We start from the raw sequence: 26,867 nt of genomic DNA, 5'->3' as shown, positions 1-26,867 counted from the left end.
GAGATTTTGTATTAAAAAAGGCATTTTGTATAACCACAGCAAATCTTAAAATTATTGAAAGTTTGCGTCATCCTTTGAGGACAACAAGGACATCTATAATCTATGTCATCACCTTGCCATACTCCAAGGAGTATGGAATTTTTTTTTCATTAACAATGGGATTAAAAATTAATACAGAGAAAAAACTATGTAGACAGACTGATGAGCAGAACAACAAAAATGGGTTTTCAAACCTCAGCCAAATCTCTGATATCTGAACACAGAGTTCAGTGGGGGTTCTCTTGCATGTTGTCTCCTCTTGCCCCAAAAGCAAGTGTTTTATAGCCCATGCCTCAATTCATTGCTGGGTTTAGACTTATTTTAAGGTTCTTACTTGCCAAAGACACATTGCTGCATGGAGTATTAATGAAGTTGTCATCTCTACTGGGCCTTAAAGGAGTAGAGAAGATTTATTGGCCTTTTAAAAAAACTAGCAATGCTTTTTTCTGAAAGCTTAAAAATTTGTGCTTTGACAAGAATAAGACAATATACTTTTTGTATATGTGAAACCTCTTAAATCTCATCAGAAGGACTTGAGCTTGAGGCCAGGAGCCAGACATTTTCACATTTTAATCTCAACTCTGCTCTTGGCTTCCTGCACAGCAAAGAAATCTTTCTTAATTTCAACAACTTCAAACCAGAGTACGAGAGAATTAAATGTTTACAGTGATTTGAAAATGTAAAGTGCTAAGAAGGAGCACTTAGGAAAGGAACTTTGTAATCTTTTTCTTTGCTGCCATGGTACCACCATCCTCAACAAACTCTTACTTCATGTACTCATAGACTACATAACCTTAAGCACTCACTCTCTGTAAACTACATAACTCATTTGAGAGCTGATGTACAAAAATCAGCTGTCTGAATACCTTAACACTTACAACAGCTTTCTCTGGACTTATAAGAGAAATTACTTGTTATTAATTTTCACATGCTAGATTTATTTTAGCTTTTTATGTTTCAGGAATATTATGTAAACAGAACATTAGTTGTAGGAGCACGCAGGAATGCAAGAAAGCATATGGCTTCAACTTCCTTCAGTATTCCCAACACATTCACCAACAATTTTAATTTCAACTGGCTTAAGTGGAGGAGTCAGAGAGAATTTAACGATTTCATCCTCTGCATATCATGATGAAGAGGTGAAATCACAGCACCTGCTCTCACATATGCACATCCCTCTATTTTGGGTGAAAATATAACCCTACTGCTCCCTTTGGGTGAGGAAGGTACTCATTAAAGTGTAGTTTGGATCCAGTGGCATTTTAGTTCTACAGCTGCTCCAGGGTGACACTGGCAATCTCCATAAGTCTGTATCTGCTCTGATGAATCCACCTGAGACAGAGCTGATTATGGGAGCACAGCCACACGTGTTTCCAATGGGCATCTCAACAGTTTAAGAGTGGGTGAACCCAACACACATACCCATACATTACCCAAAATTAGGAATCATAGCAAACGTTTGAGATGGATAAATACATACTGGATAAGCACAAGTACCTGTGCTACCATTCTTGTCTGCTCCCATTGAGTCTGCTCTTTGATTTGGTGCAATGCATGAGTGTTGGGAGTTGAGTGTTTTTCTACTACTGTGTCAATTGAAAGAATTTTTCCCATTATCATGCCAATGGAGCTGGCTGGGTTACACCCAGGATCTCTGATGAGTCCAGACAAAAGGTGTCAATTGCCGTGGCTCCTGGAGGGGCCTCTGAGGCTTCCGCGGGGAAAGGGGGGTGGGGGGGGGGGAGGAACTCGTGTTTTCCGGCGAGTGGGGGAGAAGGACGCCTGGATCTTCAGCCACACGGCCGGAGCACAGGAGAGCCAGACCCTCTGTGATCACCTGTCCTGCATCTGCCCCGTTCCAGCCTCCTGCCTCTGCGGACACAGCTGATCACCCGGACACACATGGTGAGCGAGGAGCCGCCTGCTCCAGCCTGTTCCCACCCAAGACCGGCGTGGCCGCTGCCGCCCCCTCCTGCCTCCATTCCTGCCTGCCCTCGGCAGCTCCGGGCTGGGACTAAGCACAGAGACAGCGTGCTTGCATCTAAAGGGACTGACACCGAGTTATCTATTCTGTTCTGTTAGCAATTTTAACAACTGCTGTTGTTTTCTGCTTGTATGGTTAGATATATTAGTAAAAGAGCTGTTATTCCCACCCCCTTATCTCTGTCTCAGAGTCCTTGATTCAAACAATTATAATACTTGGGGGGAGTGGAACCAAAGTCTCTATTTCAAAGGGAAACTTCTGCCCTTACTGGCAGACACCTGTCCTTTCAAACCAGGACAATGAGCATACAATAATCCTCAGGTGCTTTTGTTGACCTTTTGTTGTCATGCCTCAAGCCCTCACCAGCACATATATTGATTGCCCTGCCACATATATAGAAGCTGAGTGCTTACAGGTAATCAGGGCCTGCATCTGTTCTCTCATCTCGCTGCTGGTGCCTGGTGCTCGATCTGCTCTTGCTCTCAGAGCTTTGCTGCCCAGAGGGCAAACATTTTGCAGGTTGAATAGCAACAGGAGAGGACCTCAAAATGGATTGTGCTGTGTTTGTTTGAGGCACTGTATAAATTATTCCTTCATGTGCTGTGAAGAATGACAGAAAAATGAAGCTTGAATAATTAAAAGTTAATTGCTTTACACACTAGCAGTTTGTACACTCTAGAGAGCAGGTGTGGAGTATGGGATCTTCACACACCTCTCAGTACAAGGAGCCCTTATTAATACAGACAGGAAAGAAGGAGATTTGCCTATACCCTGTATTGCTGCTTTATACTACAGACAGCTACTTAAAAGCTGACATAATGCAGAGGTCCATAGAGATCTCAAAGCCTGGGAACATCCCACATTTTTGGATGCCTTGTGAGATTGAGAAAACAAGACAGCAAAACTGAAGGAAAAATCTCCAACTATTAAAAACACCCACAAGAAAGCTTTCAGTTAAATCTAACCCATATAATGTCTCTAAAATGGACCCCTCACATGCACAAGTCAGCTCTCCAAAATACAGGGAGAGCAAGTTTGATAAGGTCCTTGGAGCTGACAAAACCTTCTTAGGGCAAACTTTCTACAGAAAACTGCTCACAGCTCACATCCTGCTTTGTCTGGTTATCCTGCCAGAACCATAAATGAATTTATAAGAATAACAGGAGGATTAGGTAAAGCTTATTTTTAAAACATTTCCCACAAATCCATTTCATTTGCCTGCTTATAAACACCCTTGCTCATCTTTGCTGTGTGTCTCATTATGTAGGATATACTGCAGGTGGCTTAAAATAGGAACTGAAGTATAGTAGCTTTGCAGTTATGCATGCTAAAGAAAAGGCAATTAAATTGTCACGTTATGAGTTGTAAACTGATCATCTCAGGGGCCTGAAAGGATTTTTCCCCCTATATGGAGATATGTCCCAACAATACAGCACAGTTGGCCAGCTACCATATGGGTGGGTTTCCTCTTCCTTGCAACACTTACTGACCTGTCTCCAAGGCAGAATATGAGATCTGATGGGCTGGTTTCTTGAATTATTTATTTACAGAAGTAGACATGTTGCCATCAGCTAAGCATCTCTGCATTTTATTTAAAGTCAATATGGCAATAAAGCTTAAAATATAAAAAGCTAAAATTTAATTAAAACAAATTTGCAAAGATAGCCCTGTTGAGAACCTGTCGTAGAGGTTAATTAAAATGAGATCAAACAGAGATCTTGGATTTTGTAGCAGCTGTAGTTAAAAATCTCTGATACCTGCCAGAGACATATGGTGGTTTCCCTGACGATGCTTAAAACTTCTCCCACTAGCATGTCCCCAAAAAATGGGATTTATTTTTGCAGCTTAAAAGAAATACTTCAGAGTAGCAGGTATTGTTTCTTTGGTAATGGATTAAGTTGCACCAATTGGCAGGCAGCATCTTTTAAAAATATTTCCACAAGGGATGATATCAGTCTGCTTTTCTACCAGTTCCTCTCCATGCCTTCTCTCTTCTTTTTAAACATAATGCATTTTATTATAATACTGAAACATCAGTAGTGCTTTCCAGAATGGGAAAGGGCTCTTTCAAAAACTATTTATTAGTGTACACAACAGGGATGTGCTTATATTTCACCATGGCAGTCCTACAGCATGTTCACGCTCACCATGAAATAGTGGCATTTGAATATTGTAGCTTTAATAAGGATATTTATGAAGGTGAATTCTATGTTAAAGAGCATGTTTTAAAGCCTATCAAACAAACTTTGAAAAATGTGAGGTACAGCAGACCTATCACAGACAGGAAAAAAGAACAAGTGAATTCTAGTCAGCAAAATGCAGAAAAGATCTATCAGTTCCCTGTGTTGAGAGAAATTTTTTTGCCTTGGAAAGTCACTCTTTAGTTTTCCCCTAGGAAAAAAGAGGCCTGCAAACACAATATGGGTGTCCAGATTTGAATGTGTTTTCTTTTGTCTACCCCAGTAAAGAATGCTGATGAAACAACTAGCTGAAGCTTTCTGAAATTATCTGTGGTCCAGCAAATGGTGGGAAGAGAAAACAAGGATTACTAACTGATGCAAAGATTACTGTAATACAGCTGTCTGGACAGGAAAATTCATTATGATGAAAACCTGTCACCCAAATATAGCAAAATTCCCAATGAATTAGAATTTTACCTCATGACTTCAAGGCACTGTAGAAAAAAAACAAACCAAACTTCCAAACCTCTATTAAAAGTAATCCAGCAACAACAAGTTCTAAGTATGCAGTCCATATTGACAAATGATGAGGCCATTGGGCACACCCTGCTTTTCTGTTAGATGTCTCCCCCCTCCTCCCTACTCCATAGTGCCTGCCATCTTTCAGGACCATTTTTGTCTCTGCAGTTTCACATGCAGAGTCTCATATCTGTCAGACAATGGACAATGAGGAAGACAGCAATTGGTTATGAAACACCTGACTTGAATTTCATTGAGCCAGATAATAAACCGAAAAAAAATGTTTTACTAGGCAGAAGCAGGTTTCATCATAAGTCTTTACATACTCCATTCATGATAATGACAAATGAAGTTTTTTTCCTGGAAAAGTGGGAAATGGAGTCTCATAATGCACTTACAAGGAGTAGGAAACAACATCTTATTCTGTGTAAAAGGACAGGTAGGTTTGTGATCATGTAATTTGATAAGCAAAATAAACACATTCCAGACTGCCATCCTTTGAAGGAAAGGAAATTTCCAGGGGTGTAATCACATAGTAGTATGCTGCTTCATCTGGTTTTCCTATAGCAGATTTCTCCTTGTTAAAAAAAAAAAAAAATTAACTTTCCATTCAGGGGAATACAAAGGGGGTCATTGGGGAGGCATGCACTTCTCGGCTAGAAGCAAGCTGTGGACAGTCCCAGGTGAATGGTGTCTATCCAACACCACCGTTTTGTAAGGTTTTGGAGCCCTCTCCATCCTAATCCCTCCCTGCCACTGAATCCCAATATTTCAATAGGAAAGGAGACATCTGTGAATCCTCTGGCACTGCTTCACTGTTTTACAGCTGTAATAACCACTAATACAAAGAGAAGAATGTTTTCTAGCACCAACTTCCTGAGGTACTTTTCTAAACAGACACAAGTAGATGGGACTTTGTTACATGAAAAATACCCCACCAGGGTCAGGGGTGTGGGGAAAGATGAAGAGGAATAATGATCTGCCAATAATTGAGCTCAGCTTGGCTTTAGATTTATGTTTTCTGACCACTCAACCCATTTGTCGAAACCCAAACTTCTAATCTTTACATCTAAATAGTATTTTTCTGGCAGCTTGCACTCAATCACTCTTGGCTATATCAGATGAAAAATACTTCAAGGAGGGAGCTTAAAACAGATCTATAGACTTGCATATATGCAGTACTTTGCAGTATTCCTTACCATTAGCATATAGGCAGGACAGTTTGATGCTTGGTCCTAGAAATCCCAAAATACATCAGACACCACAAAATATATTTTCTCTCATTGTTTGCCACCAACAATCTAACTCAAGCTTCTTACTTGTATTTCAAACAGTTCATCACAGCCTTACACAAAATGCACAGATTGACATTGAGTGGTTTGGGGGATAATGTCAATTTATATAGGGCTATAAAGGAAAGGCAGCAGGGAGTCCAGATAGATATGTGTGGAGAGCTGGTTCCCAAGCACCAGAGCTCTTGCAGGGCTTGGGGACACACTGGTACTCTCAGTGCCTAAGCATCTACTACCAGAATGCTGTGCAGCCCTTCAGAAGGACCTCACAGGTTGGAGAGATGGGCAGAGAGGAAGTTCAACAAAGGCAAATGCAGGGTCCTGCACCAGGGGAGGAATAACTCCATGCACTAGCACAGTCCAGGGGTCAAACTTCTGCAAACAGCTCTGCAGAGAAGGACCTCGCAGTGTGCCCTTGTAGCCCAGGAGGCCAATGGTGTCCTGAAGTGCATCAGGAAGAGCACTGCCAGCAGATTGAGCTAAGTGACTCTGCCCTTCTACTCAGCACTGGTGAGGCCACATCTGGAGTGCTCTGTCCAATTCTGGGCTCCTCAGTACAAGGGAGATATGAAGCTTCTGGAGCAGATCCAGGAAGGGCAACAAGGACTGGGGAACTGAGCGTTTTTCTTATGAGGGAGTTGGGCGTGTTCAACCTCGAGAAGAAACAACTGAAAGGGGACCTCATTAACATGTATAAATATCTAAAGGTGAGGTGCCAAGAGGATGTTTCCAGGCTCTTCTTGGTGGTGCAAATCAATAGGAAAAGAGGCAATGGGCAGAAACTGATGCACAGAAAGTTCCACCTGAACATGAGGAAGTTCTTTACTGTGCAGGTGACTGAGCACTGGAATAGATTGCCCAGAGAGATTGTGGAATCTCCCTCACTGGAGATATTCAAGAACTGTCTGGACACAATCCTGTGCCATGTGCTCTAGGATGATCCCGCATGAGCTGGGAGGTTAGACCAGATGACCCTACTCTTGTCCCCTCCAACCTTACCTATTTTGTGATTCTGTGATTCGTAGAAAACCCACACCCTCATGTAGATTTGCTTTAAAAAAAAAAAAGAAAAAAAAAAGAAAATTTAAAAAAGAAAAAGTAATTGTTTCAAATATTTTTACATTCCTTTCTAACCAGAAGTTCCTGGGTAGTGCAGCTGCTCAGTGACAGTTTGACCAAGAAGTTGAATAAATTGTTTCATCCTGAGCTCCTCTCTGTTGTGGTTACACTGCTGCTAGTACCCAGACTCAGGGCCAGCTTCAGGCAGATAGTCTGACAGATGCAGAAACATCCATTCCTCAGCACAAGGACAAGTGGAAGCAAGAGCCAACCCCTGCTCTGTGCCAGGTCTGTAAGTCATAGTTTCATGCCATCAGTCCCTTTTTTGAGCCTCTCTTGAAGGGAGACAAAGGCCAGCTCTGTCCTGGGGTGGGTGGAAAGACATCTGTGGAGGCTGGTTCAGGAGCAGGAGCCAGGACAGGAGTCACCCTGGTGAGAACTAAGAGTTACAGCTGAGCTCTGGAGCAGCCTGACCTCAGCCAGAGCAACTGCTGTGCCATAATTCACAGCCAGGACCTGAAAACCTTGTTTGGAGAATTTTACAATATGCAGCTTGGCAGTAAACTGAGGATCCCAGTTCCATACACCCCTTAAACACTTGAAACAGGATTTTCTTAAGTCATTCTTCAGCATACATTTCTTCTGTACCATCCTGCTGAATGAACATAGGGGTATAACAACATGAATTCTACAGCTGTTAACAGGAAAAAAGACCTTCAAATCTTTTGCTTCAAAGCCACAAACCCTTGGTCCCCATCTTTCAACTAGTTTGTGATTATCTTTGCAGTGCAGTGGCTCGCATGTTCTCTGCAGCCATTTTATGGCATCACTGCCAATCTTAATAACAGAGATCTAACAGGCTACAAACATTGCAATTTATGCTTTAACTCCAAGCAATAATATTTTTGCTAGTTAAGTGGAAATTTTTAGAAAAACTTCAAGACTGCAGCAGTTAACTGCATAAAGTTAATAGGTTAACTGAGATAGAAACTCATTACTTGATTAACTCAGAACTGCAGATGGAGTAATGTCACAAGGAATATCACAAGGAACATTTAAGTCAAGAATTGCAATTAAGTAGATTTGCAATTCTTAAATGCATGTGATTAACAGATTCAAGCAAATGATGCTATTAGTATGTTAATTATTGGCTGCCCTAAAATACTGATGATTAAAATCAAGTGTTTAAGAAAAAAACATATCCCAGGACAACTACAAAGGAGCAAAAGAGTAATCAATTATTCAGAGTGCTATTGCCTGCTAAAAATATAATAACAACAGCAAAAATACATATTAATAATAGGAAGAGTAATAATCATAAAAAGACTTCTCTTAAGAGTTAGGGACACAAATCTTCCTATGTGAAATAGAGATATCTTCTGCATGGCAAAACCAATATATTGAATTTTTTTCAAAGTTGTGGCAGTAATGAGAGACTCAAACAATGTCTAATTAGTCATTTATGAACTCAGCAGCTGTGTAGGTCCATTAGAGATGGGTGATATACTGATACCATGTCAATGTCATGTTCCAAATCTGTTGATACAACTGTTTAAAGAAAAGGACCCCACCAACCTATTAGAAAGCCATGGATGATAATGAAGGCAGGTGTTTGGGGAGTATGAGTCCTGTGTCTTCCTCTACAGTGTCTCCTGCAGCCACATTTCTCCCTGCATAAAGCAGCACTGCTGTGGCTCTCTCGGTGCAGTTCCCAGACCCGTGGTAGGGGCTGCCTGCTTCTGTGCCTCCCAAGGAGGTTCCTGAGAGGTGTCAGTCATGACCAAGCAAAGCAGGCATGGGGACACACTTGTGACCTGCTCTGCATGATCACATTGCTCCCTGGCCTCATCTGCTGGAGCCACCTGTAGGGCCCTGCTACAGCACAGCTCAAGGATGTGCAACCAGATCAGCCATGGGGTAGGGTTTGGTGATCATGAAGTCCTCTTCTCCTTTTCCAAGTTCCCTAAGATCCCCAAATACTCACCCATGAGTGTAAATGGTACTGTAATATTTCCTGATAATGTGATAGAGCTTCTTCTGGTAACAGCACAAGATACTGAGATAATACCACCTATTTTTAGTGCTGTTTATACTTAAGTTTCAGGAGTTTGAGTGGCAGCTTTATTGTACGTGTGGTTTAAAAATCTTGCCTAAAACTTGATACTGAGTAACCTTGGTAACTTCCTTTTACTATTGTTTTTCAAGGACCACTTTAGGATGGTTAGCCATAATGGAATACCAAAATAGACAAGTGGCAACGGTGATGACACCAACTGCTAATGTCCTCTTCATGCAGGATTTACCAAAATATCTTAGAAATTTACAATAGTCTCCCTGCTTAATGAACTTGCCTCCAAAACTTTGAACCCTAAGGGTTATTTTTAGAGTATTACTCATGAGTACTGAACAATTAGAAATGCATTAAAGACAAACAAAAAATACCAGCTCGAAACTAAACAAAGCAAACCACAACTAAAAAACAAACATAGAATGGGTTTAGTTACAAAAAAAAGAACTTAAAAAGTGGTATAAAATTAGATAGTAAGTTTGTTAGTCTGCATTCAGGACTATTTCAAAATTCTTTCTCACACACATTGTACTTTCTTCTGCCATATGCTTGGCAGGGAAACACAAGTCACCAAAGTAACATCACAAAAAAGGGTTTAAGGGCAAGGTGCCAAACCTTAGGTGTCAGATCTCTCAAGGTCAAGTTTGGGAGTTAACATACAGCTAGGTTTCTATTCTTTAAAACATTAACTACATCCTTTTCATTTAACAATCATGACAATCCTGCTGTATGCTTTTTGGATGGCTAACAAAAGGAGAAACTACAGCTGTAAAAAGAATGAGACTTAATTTGAGATATCTTCACAGAAATCTCCTCAGTAACACAATGTCAGACAAATGTATGTAATGCATTGTTCACTGCATTTTTTGGTATTTGGAGAAAACTCACCCTAATTCCTAATGTTCCTCTGAGTTTATTTCTATTTCTGAGAATTTTTATTAACAGCAGGTCACTACCCAAGCAGCAAAATGAAAATGAAGAAATGTCAGTAATATAGGAAAGAATGACCAATAAAGGTTAACTCTTGAAAATGTAGTATTTCAAAATGAAAAAATTCTATAATATGTAATATTGGAGGGTAAAAACTGAGAAGCTATTCAATTCAATTACGACATCGGGAGAAAAAAGAATCTAACTCTGTCATTCTGCTTCCTCCCTTTTCTTACAGCTAGGAGCCTGTTGAGAATTTCAAAAGCAGAATTTTAAAAATGTTAGTTAAACTTACCTGAAATTAGAGAACCTTGACTAAATATGTCTTTCCAAAAAAAACTTAGTTAAAAGCTGATGTTTCTTTGAAAATGCAATTTTAATTTCTTTTAATGGAAATCTAAATCTCTTGCAAAAGCACATCACCAGTAATAAGTTCTTTGAAAAGAAATTAATGAAAAATGCAAATCTTTCTTGAATGCATGTTCCATAATCATTACCTCCTTGCAGACACTTCCTGGTATGAAAAATGGCCATGGTCATTAACAAAATTCCTTGCTACAACTTTATCAGTTCCTAACAAGAAGCAGCTTTCTACTACATACCATTATTTAGCTATAAATTATAGTTTATCTTCATTCCTGTGTTGGAAGCTGAGCATTTTACAGCTGAGCTAACAACATCTAAATGGAAACAAATGAACAGCTACTTCTGAGAAAAGATGATGGTCATTTCAACACAATGTTTCCTGAGGGAAAAATACACTTTTCTACAAAAAGACACAATCAATTTAAATACTTGCTTTATTTAATTGTCTTTCCAGGACAAACATTAGACATAATTTTAAAGGATCAGAAAAGCTCTGGGTGCAAACATGTTGAATTTTTTTGACTGCTGCAGCCAAAATATAAATCACTTTCTGCTGTGGTGTCAGGAAGTGTGTTGCACTAAATTAATCATGATCTACTTTTAAAAAGGAACAAAAAATCCACTGCAAAATTAAACAAATCTCTCTGTGTCTCTTTTCTATTTGCATTTTCTATTTGCATCTATTTACCTTTAAAGGACAATGCAAGTGAGATGGGAATGTTGCTGAAATGCATTCAAAGACTCTGTGTGTTAGCTTGTCTAGTGCTCTCTGCTGTGCCTTCAGCCATTGGAAAAGATAAAGTATTATAACCTGCACACAATATAATCTTTACTCTCTGCTAGGCTCCTATCACAGGGATACACCATAGCAAAATAAGTGCAGAGGAACATAGACTACAAGCCAAGCTGTATGTTTTCTTCTAGCATTTCCTAGTCTCAGATGTATTCTGCTGCATTAGATAAAAGTATTTCCGCCTCATTATAAAAAAAGAGGAAAGGCAATTCATAAGCAAAGTTGGTCATTCTAGAAAGATTTTCCTAATAAATCAAATAGTTCAGTGGATGTGCCCAAGTGGAGAAAGCTGGGAGCACACAGATCAGGCAGCTCCATCCACAACCATACAACTGTGACTCAGCTTGCTCTTATATTTTATGTTAGGCAATCAAAAGAATAGACAATTGTATTTACTGAGTGAGGGGTAAATGAACTCATGCCAATTAAAGAACAGAAAATATGTCTGTAGTTTAGACTGTAAGCATTTTAAAGATAGAAGAATCTTAAATAATTCACTCAGACATGGATTCTAGATCCTCATCTGTCTTTCTTTTTGCCCAGGGCAGGACAGGCCTTGCATGGAATTCTTTGTTAACTCTCTCCTTTCAAATTCTCAACCCACAAACCACACCATCCAAAAGGCATTAAACGTATTTAATATCCCTACTTCAATAAAGTAATTTTCAAAATATTTCTGGGAAGACACACTTCTGTGAACCACAAGCAACAGCAATTGAAGTCAGCCTCAATTTTACAACTGAGTTTGAAATCAGAGGGACTTTACAAAAATTTTTTGAAGTCTCTTCCCCCGTCTTTCTTCAGTCTTCAAAAGTACTTTTTCTCTAGGTTATCACAAGTCTGCCTGCCTTTCTCACTGTTGGCTGTTCAGGACCATCTTCTTCTGGTTCTGGACTCAGAAAACCTCCCATAATATAAACCTGTATATTAATTGTTAGCAAACATATCTCAAGACACATTCAAGTGCTACTGAAACCGGGCTACTGAAACTACTATGTGGTTTTTCTCCTCATAGAAAAACCTCTCTCCACAGCAAGCCACACTTACCGGTAAAATGTAGTATAATCCACCGTTGAATGACAGCTCTGGAACTCCCATGCTTTAAGTTTCTGGCATTCCCGGTGAGCTCGGAGTTTCACCCTGACTGTCCCATGACAGAGCTCAGGTACAGGTTTTCTCTGCAAGCGGCTGCAGAACTCATTGGACTCCACACGCCAGGATTCAGCAAAGTCGTCCACATCGAACTTAAAATTCCCATCCCCCCCAATCAGGTCATCTCGCTTGTGCCCATTGTAATTGCCACACAGTCCACAAAGTTTGCCTTTCAGATGAGGTGCAGCCATGACTTCCACAAAACTGTCTCCATCCCATGAGATTTCCAAGCCTAATAAAAAGATAAGACAAAAATCAAAAAACAAAACCCAAAAAAACCAAAAAAACCCCATATATAAGAAGAAATTGAGGATAAACTGCACCTCATGTAACAAAGCCATTGGCTTAGTTCTGATAATGTTGTTACATTTCTATATAGCTCCCAATAAGTGCCTCTGACAAGTGCAGTGTTTCTTGAATTACAGTCAATTACAACATATTAATGCTTATGCCTTCTTATTTCACTTCCTTCTTGCTAATGAATGGGGTTATTCTAAAAAAAAAAGAGCCAAGGCAGGATATCAATATCAAAGGAAGGTTCCTGCAAAATTCTTGAAACTGAATTTGCTATGGTAAATTTCTAGGTGATTTTGCAGGGAGCCCAGAATCTCAACCATTGTTACCCACTGCACAGGTAGTTGTCATACAAAGATGTCCATGTCCCATGAGACTCCAGTTGTGACCTTATGTGAAACATCCTATTCTTGCCTACAAAGCTGACACTAATCACTCATTGGGGTGAAGACAAACGTTCTGATACAAGTCACCTTATTTTGTGGGAGTAAAAAGAGTTTAAAAGATTGCAACAAAGATATATCAGGTGTGCAAAACTGTTGTAAGAAAGCATTCAATTGGATTAAAACTGTTCATTCAAAAGGCATTAATCACGAACTTTTTGAAGTTGTCTGCATAGGTTAGCAACACTGAGAAATAATGGTAAACATCTAACCTTCATCTAGTGGCTGGGATGTAAGCCCTCTGGTACAATTTGTTTTACAGGAAGTTTTGGCATGTCTGGAACATCAAAATCAAAGTTACTTTTTGTGAGTGAAATCCATTTTATCTGTCTGTACTCACCTAAACCTAGATGTCTAGCTTAAGTCAGCTATCTAGGCCTTTTGATGGAGTAAAATAGCTCTGGATCACAATAGGATTGTCTAACGCACAGGGAATTAATTACTTTCTGGATGTCTTTCTCTTCCCAGCAATACTCTAGAGGGGCCAGAGATCAGGTGGAGACTAAACTTCTTGTTTTTGCCTGAGTGACTGTAGATTAAATTAATTCCATTCTTTGAGGAAGAAATGTAGCAACACTGAACTAGTTTAGGCCACAGTGGACACATCTGAACAAGTCCAGGCCTTGCTCTCTATTGTGTGCACCAGCCAAACTATATTTAGCTATATTAAGCTATATTTAGCTCCATTTGCTGCCTAGTTGTTTTTCTGCATATTTTGCTGTCCCTTCACATGCTTAGCTCTTTTCTGTATATTTCTTAGTTTAGACCGGTGTTTATCACAAGTGCACAGGACGAGCCATTTTTAAGTGTTTTTTGACATCTTGTTGAGACCCTTCAAAACCACTGAAACATAAACTGTGCTAAACCGAGAGAGAAAGAGCTGAAAAACAAAATACCAAGATTAGAAGACCCAAGATAAAGGTGGGCAGTAAACCTTTGGACAGCCACCAATCACTGCACCTAAAAGGCCCATGAAAGGCACATGAACAGCATAAAACCACCAATCCAGAAATGCATAATCGCGTGGACAGTAGTTTTAAAATGTATAACTAAGGCTAAAAAGTAAACAATAAATTAGCTTCTGCATAATCATATTAGTTTGCTGTCCAGAAGTCCTGTTTCTCCCCCAAGTAAATAGGTAGCTCATAAGGGAGAACAATTTTGATGTAATTTGGAATAAAAACAACACCAAAAACCACTGCTGCTTAACTTCTACCCAAAAATGGCCTTTCTTGTAATTACTTCCAATGTATCCTGAATGGTTCTATGTCACATCTGCAGGAACCCTGCATCTGAAGATCACAACTGATGCTAACTTATTTTCATAAAATACCTGTGAGCAGCTATTAGTTACAGATAAACATAGGATACTGCTTTTCAACAGAATAATCCAGATTTTGCCATGTTCCCCCTGCTTAGCCAAGAATATCAAAGAGCATTACTCTGCAGTGCAGGACCAGGGCTTCACTCCAGTTTTCTTCACGCGCTGTGTGGGCTGACTAAGCAGCACCCTTTCCTCTTGTAAATCAGTGCTTCTCATTGTGTGATCGAAATCCTGTCCTATCCTCATGTTAATATCCAATTAAGATACCAGTGACTCAGTTCAAAGCTGGAACCCTTCCTTCAGCAACACATCCCATTGTCTCCTACGACAATTCCTACCAGCACTGCAGAAGAACAGGGTGAGGTTCAAGATGAAATTATTGCCTATAGAAGGGTGTGTCCATCTTAACATCTGGCCCCAGTGCTTGTGTGAATTACACCATGTCTCCAAGAGTTTTGGGGATGATTTTCTCATCAAGACTGTGAAGGTAATTCTGCATCACCTGCCACTACAGTCTATGACACTGTTTTCTTACCACCATAGGTTAGCAATGGTAGCACAAATACTGAAGAAAAAAAAAAGTATCCTGAGCTAACTATGTCTGAAATCAGCTTCAAATTACCTCACAAACACAGCACTGTCTCCTCCTCCAAAGGCACTTTACACTCAGCCAACTGAAAAATTGTGCAAGACTACAACTGTTAATGAGGCCAGTACAGTGGCAAGGGGGAAAGCTGCCTTTTAAGCTGCTTCATTATTATTGCTGTACAAATTCAAAATCCAATTTTCTTTGCTTCTGACAAAACTGAATGGTTGGTTTGCAGACACAAGATTAATACTGCCATGCTGGCATTTAAAAAATACTTATTATACCATTAACATTAATGGTACTAGTGCCATTAACTTATAAACCAAGATTTCTTCAGACTTGAGAATCACATAAACTTTCTCAAAGTTTAAAGCATCAAGATCCAAATTCTCAAGACAGTTCTTTTCAGAAAATAACTATAGTTTTTAAGGCTGTGTTCAAGTTCTCCCCGCTGAGAGAAGCTCCCTCAGAAGCTCCCTATTCTAAACAAAGTCAGAAAAGACTGGTTAAGGATTCTACCTTAAGTCTCCTTTTAGGACTATTTTTCCTTAAGACAAAACTTACTGAGTTATAGTGAAAATACATTAATTGTGAAAGGTTTTTTCTAAATATTTTTTCTAAATATTAATGTTTTCCTCACCTGAGTTAATTTACTTGTTAGATGCTACTTTTGTAGACTTGCAAAGGAATGTAGGTATGCAGAAGAAGAATAACATAAAATTATGGCTTTCCTTCTCAGCATATAAAAATGCACACTTTTAAATCTAGAGATTCCTGCCTTGATTACTGGATTTAATTCAAGACACTCCCTGTGTAACTACCACATGGACGTATTTTCCTCTAGCTGGTATGGCTTAATTATACTTTATTCTGCTGTAATTGCTCAGATGGAAGGGTAATTTCTGGCTTTGATGAACAGCCTAAAGGTTTCTGTCCATAACAGAGCTTATTCCCTTTGGAGTAACAAGGAAGGATAATTACTCCTACATGCATGATAATTTTGTGGAAGCCTGATAACACTGTGCAGTGAGTCTTTAGTTTGCTCACCAGAAAAGTCCAGTTAGTTTCTGTAAACCAGTAAGAGCTGTGACAGATAGGATTATGCTATGGAACACTGTTTGAAATGGTCTCTCTGGCAGACAGAAACTGTTTGGAAGATTTTCTTGGTGCCTATACCCCCCCCCACCCTTTCTTCCCCCACTCAAAATGGATGAGTTTCCCATTCACTTGGACAAGAATCAGAATCCAAGAGATGAGAAGCCAAAGGATGCAACATCTCTCCCATCTGGGGATGTGCAGGAGAGGAATATTCTCTATGTTACTTTTTCATTTTTTCCAATTACTCGCTCTCTGTTAAGGATGCTTAACCAACTTGTTACTTGATTTCTTAACTTGGCACATTGTCTGCTCTACTCCATTTCAAGAACATCATTCTGGATTTATGTATATCACACACTGAGTTCCCCTTATGAGAGCTCTCATCAATTGTTTTGCATGATTTTTCATGGCATACTTGAGATTTAAAGGCACCCTCAAGAACTGACAAACAACTTTTTCCTAAAGATTTAATGCCAAATTAGTACAGAAAAAGTGCGGCAAAGTGGCTTTGTGCAAAAGATAGAACAGAAACAATAACAAAATGCTCATGCAATAGAGGAATAGACCCATGAAACTCTACCCTTTTGTCTTTCTAACACACAAATTTGGATAAGGACTCAACACATCCCAAGCACATTCATAGCTGCTAGTGCAGAGTGCAAGGACCGCTGCTGTGTGGCATCCAGGGCTACAGCTGGTGAGAGATTTAGCAACAAAACAGGTTTTCACTGGAAAATGCCAATTCATCAGAACTGAAATCTTCAGGGAAACATATTGTATTCAATGAACTTCCAACATAGCACTGGCAAGTTTCCAAGCTGATTGCCTTCCAGCTTGCCTGGTGGGCTGCCTGGAAGCCTGAATGATCAGGGTATGAAAATCCAAGACTGCCCTGCCATGCGCATTATCCTGTAGCCAGGGACCAAGAATTCCTGAAGCTTTGGAACGTTTTATCTAAGGCTCAATTCCCAGCTCTCCAAAAGGAAAACCAAAATCCATGGGAAGGCTGGCTGAGCTGTAAGCATCAGACCCTGCATTTCCCAGCCCAACTTTACTCTGAATTTTACTTCTAGTGCAGCAGTTTTGCTTATTTTTTATTACTTCTCCCCTCTTTTTTCATCTGACACTGGGAAAGCATATATTTTTTAAAAATCTATGTTTCCTTCTGAAACAGAAGTTTCTCCAATTTTTTTCCCCAGCATTCAGAACTTCCTGTGGAACAAAATGTTTGCCTTTAAACCAGTTCTACTCAGCATATTCTTCCTCTCTACAGCCTCTCTGCTGCTTGTCCTCTCCCAGTAAAATGAAGCCAGGTTATTCTGCTATTTCTCAGGCATTATGTGTTAAGGAAAGGCCCAGCATGCCGTATTCAGGAAGAGAAACCTGATCCTGCTTTGTTAAGGGTAGGAATTATTTAGGCTATAATTTGCAGTGATTACACACTGTTTGATATGCTGTTATATGCCATGTTTGCACTTCCTCTGCCAACACATGGACAAGGATGTGTGTAGCCATTCATTAGGCTTGCACCAGAGACAAATGGAATAGCAGCAGGATTAGCTGTCATTCATCTTCAGTTGAAAACCTTTCCTTGGCCTGTGGTTGGCTAATGAAATCCACATCGCCTGAATTCATGATGTTCAGCTGGCTGCAAAGAAAAACCCTCAAGATGCTTCTAATTAGAAATTGTGAATAACGGTCAACTTGTGTGCATTTTACAGACAGCCACAAAAATCTGCATTGCCACTTTGAGGAATGAGCCCACAGCTGGGATCCACATTATGCAGACTCACTTTTCCAGAGGACAGGTGTCTAAATTCTCAGTTCAACAGTGGGTGCTAGTGTCCCCCTTGAAAAAAAATTATGCTAAATAATGAGTGTGACCATGCGTCACGCCTGCGACCATATCACTACATAAGAAAGATTGGTTTCACTGCTTTCACAAGGAATTTAATTGAATTAACAGTAAATAGTATTCTCACTGAAACAGCACTTTACTAAGTGAAATCTCTCAGGACTACAGTAGTATCTAACACATGCTAATGAGAAAGTTTTAAACTTCCCCTCAGTATTTATCTATGCAAGGACACTATTGTTTCAGAGCAATTTATCAAAACAAAAGTAAGTCCTCTGGTTTTGCATTTTGACAACCAATGTATTTTCTAAGATGCAAAAGACCTGAGAGAATGTTATTTCCGTTCCCTGTTTCTAGAAATAAAGTAGCATATTCTATAGTTTCTAATTTCCTCTTGCTTGTTGTGCTGTAGACTTTTTTCCTTGCAGACAACTTTTTCCTTGTGCACAAAGCAAGGCAAATAAGATGGCACTGAACAGTAAATTAGGCCTTCTTTTCAAACCAGTTCTTCCATTTTGCTGGATTGCTTCGGTGAAATATTTCCATAATTTTACAACTTAAAGTCATTCCAACTATGTCTACCTATGAATTTATACAATTGATCACCTTAATGCAAGATATGTTGCTGGAACTTTGAAAAACATGAATTTTATGTTTAAGAACTGATATCGTCTCTGTACATGTCTGAAAGACAAACAATATCATGTATTGAGTTTGTATGGCAAGATTTTGGAAGCAGAGAGCTACAGGGGTGGCTTCTGTGAGAAGCTGCCAGAAACTTCTCCCATGTCCAATGGAGCCAATTGCAGCTGGCTCCAAGATGGACCAATTCCAGCTGGCTCCAAGATGGGCTTGGCCTTGGCAACAGTGGTGGCACCTCTGGGATAAGATATTTAAGAAGGGGGAGAAAAGCCCTTTGTGACTGCAGTCAGGAAGGGGAGGGAGAGTGTAAGATAAACAATTCTGCAGTCAGCAGGGAAGGAGGGAGAGGAGATATTCCTCTGACTGGAACAGATATTCCCCTGCAGCCCAGGGTGCAGACCACGGTGAGGCAAGGCTGCCCTCCTGCAGCCTATGGAGGTCCATGCTGGAGCAGAGTTCTACCTGCAGCATCTGGAGTAGATGGATGCCTACAGCAGACTGTAATCCTGTAGGATGCCCATCCTGGAGCCATGAAGAGAGAAGGCAACTCTAGAGCATATTTGGTAGCAGAACTTGTGATCTCGTGGGGAATCCACATTGGTCTGTTCCTGAAGGGCTGCGCCCTGTGGAAGGGACTTGGCATTTGAAGTTTGTGAAGAAATGCAGCCCATGGGAGGGACTTACATTGGAAAAATTTGCACAGAACTGTCTCCTGTGGAAGGGAGCCCATGCTGGAGAAAGGAATGAGTGTGAGGAATCCTCCTCCTGAGGAAGAAGAACTGGTAGATAAAGTATGTGATGGACCGACTGCAGATCTCATGCCCAGTCTCCTGTACACCACTTGGAGCAGGAGGAGGTAGAGAGAATCCAGAGTAAAGTTAAGCTTGTGAAGAAGGGGATTTGGGGTGTGGAGGATTTTTAAAGATTTTACTTCATTTCTCATTATCCTACTCTAGTATTATTGGCCATAAATTGATCTAATTTCCCTAAACTGAGTCTATTTTTTCCCATGATGGTTATTGCTTCTTATCTTGAACCATAAGTCTTCCACTATATTTTCTCTTCTCTGTCCAGGTGAGGAGTGGAGTGATACAGTGGCTTTGGTGGGCATGTTTGGTTGATGTTCAGCCAGGGTCAACCCACCATACTCTCCATAAGCCACTTTTAAGTTACTGGAAGTGAAAGTCATAGCTCATTTGTCTATGCAGCTAATTGTCAGCCACAGAATGAAACACAGCTAAGCAATATCTTGCAGACTTCAAGAGCATAGCTGGATTTTCTGTCTGCTTCTGGCCTGCGTGGATTTTGAAAGCGCTATGGGTTTCTCTGGTCTCTAAAGAAGTTATAATTATACTTATTGCTGCTATAATGTTTTTTTACTGAGTACTGCTCATGTTGAGCTTCAGAAGTTCTTCAGAGAGAAAAAAGACACAAACACATACACAGACACACACATATACTTTTCCTACCTGCTTTGGTTGTCACTTTCAGCAAATAACCGTCCAAATCGATCTGAAATTGTGGTGTCTTGCAAGGCAGTGAAATTCGGGTCCCATTCCACTTCACTGTGAGGTGCTGCTGGAGGCTGATTGTATTTCTGCCCAACACAAGGTCCACTGACTTTGTCCAGGAGAAAGAACGGGTCCGACGGGCATCATTTTTTACCAGCACCTGAAAGGGCGAGGCAGAGGAGGAGCAGTCTTTCGTCAAAACGTACTGACATGTTCCCTGAAAGTTAAATGTCCGTCCATCGAAAGTGTTGTAGTGAGGATCTCCAAATACAGTGCAAACTCCAGGCTCTGCAGGTGAGTGAGAAACAAAAGCACCATATCAGGATCAATCAAAGTTGAAAGAAAACAGTTGATAAGAATTTAGAGTGCTGGTCTCACCTAATCTATCTGCTCTATGGGGTAGATTTTGACTGGCACCCACTAGGATTAAATATATCTTTGAAAAACAAAAACTTAATTGCTTTAGAAGTCTTTTCCAAAGTGGCTGATAACTGTCCCAAAGGCCAGTTCATCCCTAGGGCAGCATAAGAAGGCTAACCTGTCGCTTTTTCCCTTAAAAAGTACAATTTAGGTTATTATAATGCCTGTGAACTTTTTCAAATTTCAGTGACTCCCTGAAATTAAAAACCATCAGATCACTTTAGCAGGAGCTCGTTCCGTTCATATTTTATATATACACACTTATAAATATTGCACATTTATCAACCAGGTGTGTTTACACAATTTTTCCCCAAAATACCTGTAGAACAAGCATCTTTATTCAGTGTTACAAGCTATTATATATGTTGTTTATACACAACTGATTTGTAGTAGTTATTGATATCACACTACCAACTAAAAGTCAGTAGTAATGACTAACATGATGCAATGACTGCCAAAAGAGCATGGTGTCTCTACCAATCATTTGTGCCATTACAAATGGCTGGAGATCTCTTATGGATATTTGAAGCCATATGCTGGTCAGAGAAGTCACAACCCAAAGACAGAGCATTTCTATATTCATAGCAATGATGCTGAGTTACCCTGCAGCTACCCAGCAAGTGATTGAATTGCCTCACAACCAAAGACAGCAGCAAATATATTTGCCTTGCAGCCTTCTGGTATAACAATAGGTTTTAACCACATTGCTGCTGTTCCTGGAAGAATGAGTCTCAAGGCAGAGAAATGCACAGTGCTCTTGCCAGTTGTATACCCATGGGCTAAGGCTGCCTTTGAAAGATGATGCCTGTTTAACAAACAATATCTTGCCTGAAAAACCAGCTTTAAAAAAGCCAAATTCAAATCCACACAAAAGAAGAAGACATCAATATTATGGAGAAGGGGAAGGGAATACAGTTCTAACTACACAATACACCTTTCCCAACAGAGTTTTTCAGATAGGCAAAGAGTCCTATGCTAAAGTAACTGTAAATTTTCTGGTGTTTTTCTAGCTGTAAAGAGCCCCCAAGGGAACCTACATGGAGACATAGAAAATGGAGCTGAAGGAAGCACCAGGAGACATTACCTTTTTCTTCTCCAGCTGCAAGGAAGAATCACCTGCACCTATATTATTACTGATAGACATTTATCTAACCTGCCTATAAAGAGCGGTAGTAAGAACAACTCCACTGCCACCTCTGGCAACATGTTGCAGTGTCCCTACTGCAAGAAATGTCTTCCTAAAGCCTAATCTCACTTCCTCCTCACCACATGGTGCAGAGCCATCACACAGCTGCTGCCTGGGTGATTTGTACTTTACCCCTAATTTGCCACATGAATGCTTCTTTAGCTAAGCCAGTAACTCATCTTGGCATCAATATTACTCCTCTTCACTGTGTCTGGCAACTAGGGACCAAAAGTTTCAATTTCTCAAGGACATCATGTTGACAACTCTATCAGAAACCAAAATTATCCATATTTCAACAAAATCTCCAGAAAACAAGCCCGACAAACTTTAAGCAGACTCTGAAAACCAAGACATTTAGGCGAGAGAGTTATTTAAAAAATGTGCATTTCTGTGAGTTTTCCTCACTGATACCAATGAGGATATCAATAACTGCTTTCCAAAGTTCATTAAAAGATTGATTGATTCTTCATAAATTGGCAGGAACTACATGGCTTTTAATTAACAGCATCATTTATACCAATTGGAGAAATTATCTCTAGATTTTGTATGAAGACAATCTGACTTTACCCATTACTAAATCATACCAACATGTTTCAGATTTACTTATGTATACATATAAGTATCTGCCTGATGAGTATTAAGATAAATGTTATTACCAGCTCAGATAGTACTTCAGCTATTCCAACTTTAATTTTTCCTTAAATTTAATGACAACATCTATGAAAACAAGGAAACTGCCAACAAAAAAAAAAGGAATATAAGCCAAACATCAGTGAAGATTATAGAGGAAAGATCTGATTTTATTCCGTGTTTCTAAAAGCCAAGGATGTGGACATATTACATGTTTTTAACCAACCTGTTGGGAGGAGGAGGCTAATTTTTCACCTAAGCAAGTGACTAAGAGGCACAACATGAGAGGCACAAATATAGAGATGTGCAAGTAAAATTGATAGTACCAATGGGATCCAAAGGAAATATTTATTTTTAATTTCTAATGTGTTATGCAGAACAATATTGTTTTATGTTATGTTACATTGTCTCACGTCATATATCAATTTGATAAATGTATTAAAAATGTATTTAAAATTTAAAAATGTATTTTGGACTGGATAGCTGAAGGTCTGATCCAAATTTTGCTGTTTTCTTTAACAACCAAAGGAATGGAGGAGGGAAAATTCACCTAAAAACAGTCTGAATAATTGATTCTCTGGTATCACTGTGTAAAATATTCTTGAAAGGTTTGCTAAAATCACAGAGTTTAAAAATAAATCCACACCCTGCAAGAGTGTGTGTGATAACTCAGGCACTGCCAGTAAGAAAAAGTGGTTGGCCTAGAAATAAACCTTAAATATCGGGTGTAACAAGACTGCAAAAGACTGTCAACATGAAAAGAATTCCTGCCATTTTTAGCTTTTGGGTCATTGTTTATTTCCTTTTGGGAGAGTTTCAATCACATTACTTTTATGGTTTGCTTATTTTTCTTTTTTTTTTCTTTTTCCTTTTCCTTTTTCTTCTTATTTTTTCTTTTTTCTTTTCTTTTTCTCTTCTGAAACAAACCAGTCTTTTTACTTGGAAATTTTTGAAATCTATTGGAAGCACTGACCTCTGGTTAGGATTGTATATGACTTGCTTTTCTGGTGGGGCATAACAGATGAAAAGGTGCTGCTGCATCACCAAAGTTATATTCCCCAACCCTGGAATATGAATTTTGCCAGCTTATGGTAACAAGGCGTAGGGTCACAGGTGTAGATCTTTCCCTTTTTTCTCTACAGTAAATCGTTCCCAGCTTATTGCAAACATTCCATGTGTCATCTGTCTAAGGTACAGCTAGAAAAGGGCAATTCTATACAATATTTCCTGCTGAGACTCCCCTAGCCTCCAATTAGTTTCAGATTAGGGATTTTCTGAGCCAGACATGGTTTCTTTTAATTTAGTAACCTTTGATAGAAATATTTTCTGTGAATTTTCCCAGTCCAAAAATGTTTTTAGCATCTACAACATCCTTGGGCAAAGAAAATGAAGAATCATTGCCTCTCCCTCATTTTGAACTTAGCATTCAAGATCTTTGGTGTCTTCTTTTGCTCATTGAGACATGCACATGAATGTAAATTTACCCATTCCCTCTCTATCCTTGACAAAGACAAATTTTTCAAAAGAGGGCCCCAGAGCTATGTTCAGGAGGCTGTGTTTTTCAGAACATCTTAGGCACCCAACTCTGATCAAACATTATTGAAAGCTGGATGCAAACACCATTACACCTCTTTTGGAAATCCTGCATGTTGCTCCCAAATCAATATTCAAACCTTCTGGCATTCATAAAAGCTTTTGGCAGCCTGGCAATTTTCACATTTCACATTTCACACTTTTACATTTGACTCGGGTATTAAACTACATGTGTGATTAGTGCAGTTTGCTCAGCTCCCACCTAAGGCTCTACAGCTTACTTGAAAACTAATAATAGTATTTAGGTGGTAAAAGTGAATACTATAGAGCTGTTGGCATGTTTTCCTTGAATTTTCAAATCATGGTCCCAATTCAAATGAAATAGTGACTTTCATTAGAAAAGGTAGTGTTTTTGAAAACATATGTAGCTGTAAAAAAAGGAAGCTAAAAAAGCAACAGCATGGAAAATAACACATTAGCATTTCCTAAATTTCAACATACTCTTATAAAGAAAAAAATCACAACCTATTTGGCCAAGGCAGAGGGATAAAAGTCTCAATGACCAGTCATTTCTAGTAAGCAGTATGCTGAGTACAGGTAAGAACCACTTACTAAACTAAGTGGTTGCCAGAAAGTACCTTTCTGCCTTCCATCCAGTGCCTCCATTCCTCCAAACAGTATTTAGCCTTTCCAGAAAGGCAAAATATATATATTGCATGGTGGAGGCCAGACAGATAGTCAGCACACACATCCTGACCAGCTGAGAGCACAAGCTTTTTGGCTGGGCAATTAGCACACTTATAACTCCAGACCAGCCACAGGATATATTGTCTCTAACTGGGTTTATTATCTGTTGGGATATAAAGGAAATGGAACACAAATCCAGAGGAAACCAGGCTCTGTTAGCTCTGGTGCTCATGGAATAGCTTGTTTTGTTTTTTCAGGATATCAGAGCAGTCAACTGAAGTCCAAGATGTCCAGATGTCTGGTCACACTCTGTTGGGCTCGTAGGTACTTAAGAGTGGCCAAGAAAAATATACATTAAATTATAACTAAAATTGGTTTGGACACTTTCTAAGTAAGGAGAGGGAGAAAAAAAACACAAGTTTACCAGGGAAGGGTGTTCTGGTTGCAGATGTATAATTCAAAAATATCTCAGCTTTTTAAAAATAAAATGAAACTTTGAATGTAATTAGCCCATATGCTGAATTAAACCCTAAATCAAACAGAACACATTATTAACTTCAAAATATTAGCTATAGAGCACACATAACAGAATTCTGTTAGCCTTTCTGTAAAAAATGCATAGCCACAGAGGACTTTCCTCATACCTGCTGCATAGTGCAGCTTGATATAATACAAATTAAAAGGTGTGTAGTCAAAAATTCCACAGGAGTCTTTATGGTCTAATACCATAAATAAAATAGCTATTCCAATTTGTCCAAATACGTATTTATACAGTAGACTATCACAGCTGAAATGGAAGGCAAAATGAACAGTTTTCCAGTATGAATAAACAATTGCAGTCTTTTTGTTGCTATATTTCTTCATGGAAAGGAAAAATCAGAAAAAAAAGGGACATATGTGGTCTTTTAGTCCCCCTTCCTGCTGTTACAGGTACCCAAATGCATAACTTCACTTTTTTTTTTTTTTTTTTTTTTTTTATTCTTTGAAAGTCAGTGCTTTTTTCAGTAATTCTATAAAAACACATAAAAAGGATGCAGGACCAAGTGGAAGTACCGACCTCTTAATCCTGAAGTGGGTCCAAATGTCCTTGAATTTGGTTTAGCTCTGTTGATAATTTTGTCAATTAAAAAACCTGTGGAATGATTTGTGATGAATGAAATTTTCTGTCTCAAAAGCAGCCTTTGCTGCAAGATTAATCATGTGTGCTGTACATGTAAACCTAGATGACTGCAGTCCACTTTAAAATAACTTCATCCACAAAATCTCACAATGACTGGTGTAAGATTGTGCTAGGACTATTAATAATGACTAAAGTATATCTACGTGATTTTAGCAACAAGTTTTCATCCTGTGGATTGTAATTTTAGCAAGGCCTATGAATTCTTCTTTGTCAAGAACAAAGATTTTACTTTCACTGCAAGTTCGTATCTTTGTCTGAAGTTGAGAGCAGTCTGTTAATGTTATTTGAATTCAGGTTTAGTTTTTTTTTATTTTTAATATGAAAATTACCTTGGTCTAACATAGGATTGCTAATTTATGGAATTGACGTCAGTGGTGATTTTTCCAAACCAAGCCCAAAAGAGTACATTTCATTACATTTTTTACAGCAGCATAAACTAAACTGTTGAATTTTCCACTGCTATGACCACTGTGTTTAATTAGTGATAACTGTACGTCAGCCATAGAGCTTAATAAGCAACATGCCAAAACTAACTATATTTAACTTCAGCAACAGTAGACAAAAGAGACTCTCCAGCCCTTTAAGAGATGAGGTACTTTTTCTCTTTGCAACAAACTGCTTTGAAAATAATCCTTTGATTATTTTTTCTTCAGTTTAAATTGTATCCTTTCACAGCTTGACTGGGTTTGACCCACTTCATAGAAGTTGGCTGCATTTAAACTGCACTCAAAGCTCTCCTGTGTACAGTATGTTCTTGTACCTCCCTGTTGTTTTTACTTTGGGAAATTAATATCTGCTGGAGCGCCAGAAATGTTTGGTGTATTAGTATATGAAGACCGGATCAGGATCAACATGAGTGAGGAAGGGACTGTGTGTACATTTTATCAGAAACTGGCTGAATTAGCAAAGTTTCCAATTACTGTCGTATGATAGTCGTGATGAGATTTACAGCACTTCTGCTGCTAAGGTGGAATTAATTCTTTGCAAATGGCAAATGTGCAAATACCAATACCAGCTAGTCGTAGGTACCACTGCTGTATGACACTGGGTATTTAAGCTCCTTGATTATATTCTCTGTAAAAGCCAAGAATGC

The 26,867-nt window shown here is 39.2% G+C and overlaps 1 protein-coding gene across 2 annotated transcripts in view; it reads right to left on the bottom strand.

The window, feature by feature from the left end:
• BMPER (BMP binding endothelial regulator) overlaps positions 1–26,867 on the bottom strand; it is a 145,065-nt gene that overhangs the window by 31,640 nt on the left and 86,558 nt on the right. For both annotated transcript variants that reach the window (XM_079302622.1, XM_079302621.1), the window contains exons 12-13: positions 20,097–20,426; positions 12,278–12,614 (exon numbers count right to left, since the gene is read on the bottom strand). In XM_079302622.1, the coding sequence (XP_079158748.1) occupies positions 12,278–12,614; positions 20,097–20,426 (667 nt within the window). The remainder of the gene's footprint in view (positions 1–12,277; positions 12,615–20,096; positions 20,427–26,867) is intronic.

This window comes from Erithacus rubecula, assembly GCF_903797595.1.
Source record: "Erithacus rubecula genome assembly, chromosome: 3".
NCBI classification, from domain to species: domain Eukaryota; kingdom Metazoa; phylum Chordata; class Aves; order Passeriformes; family Muscicapidae; genus Erithacus; species Erithacus rubecula.
Note: the sequence above shows the minus strand (reverse complement) of the source record. Positions and strands in the feature narration are given on the sequence as shown.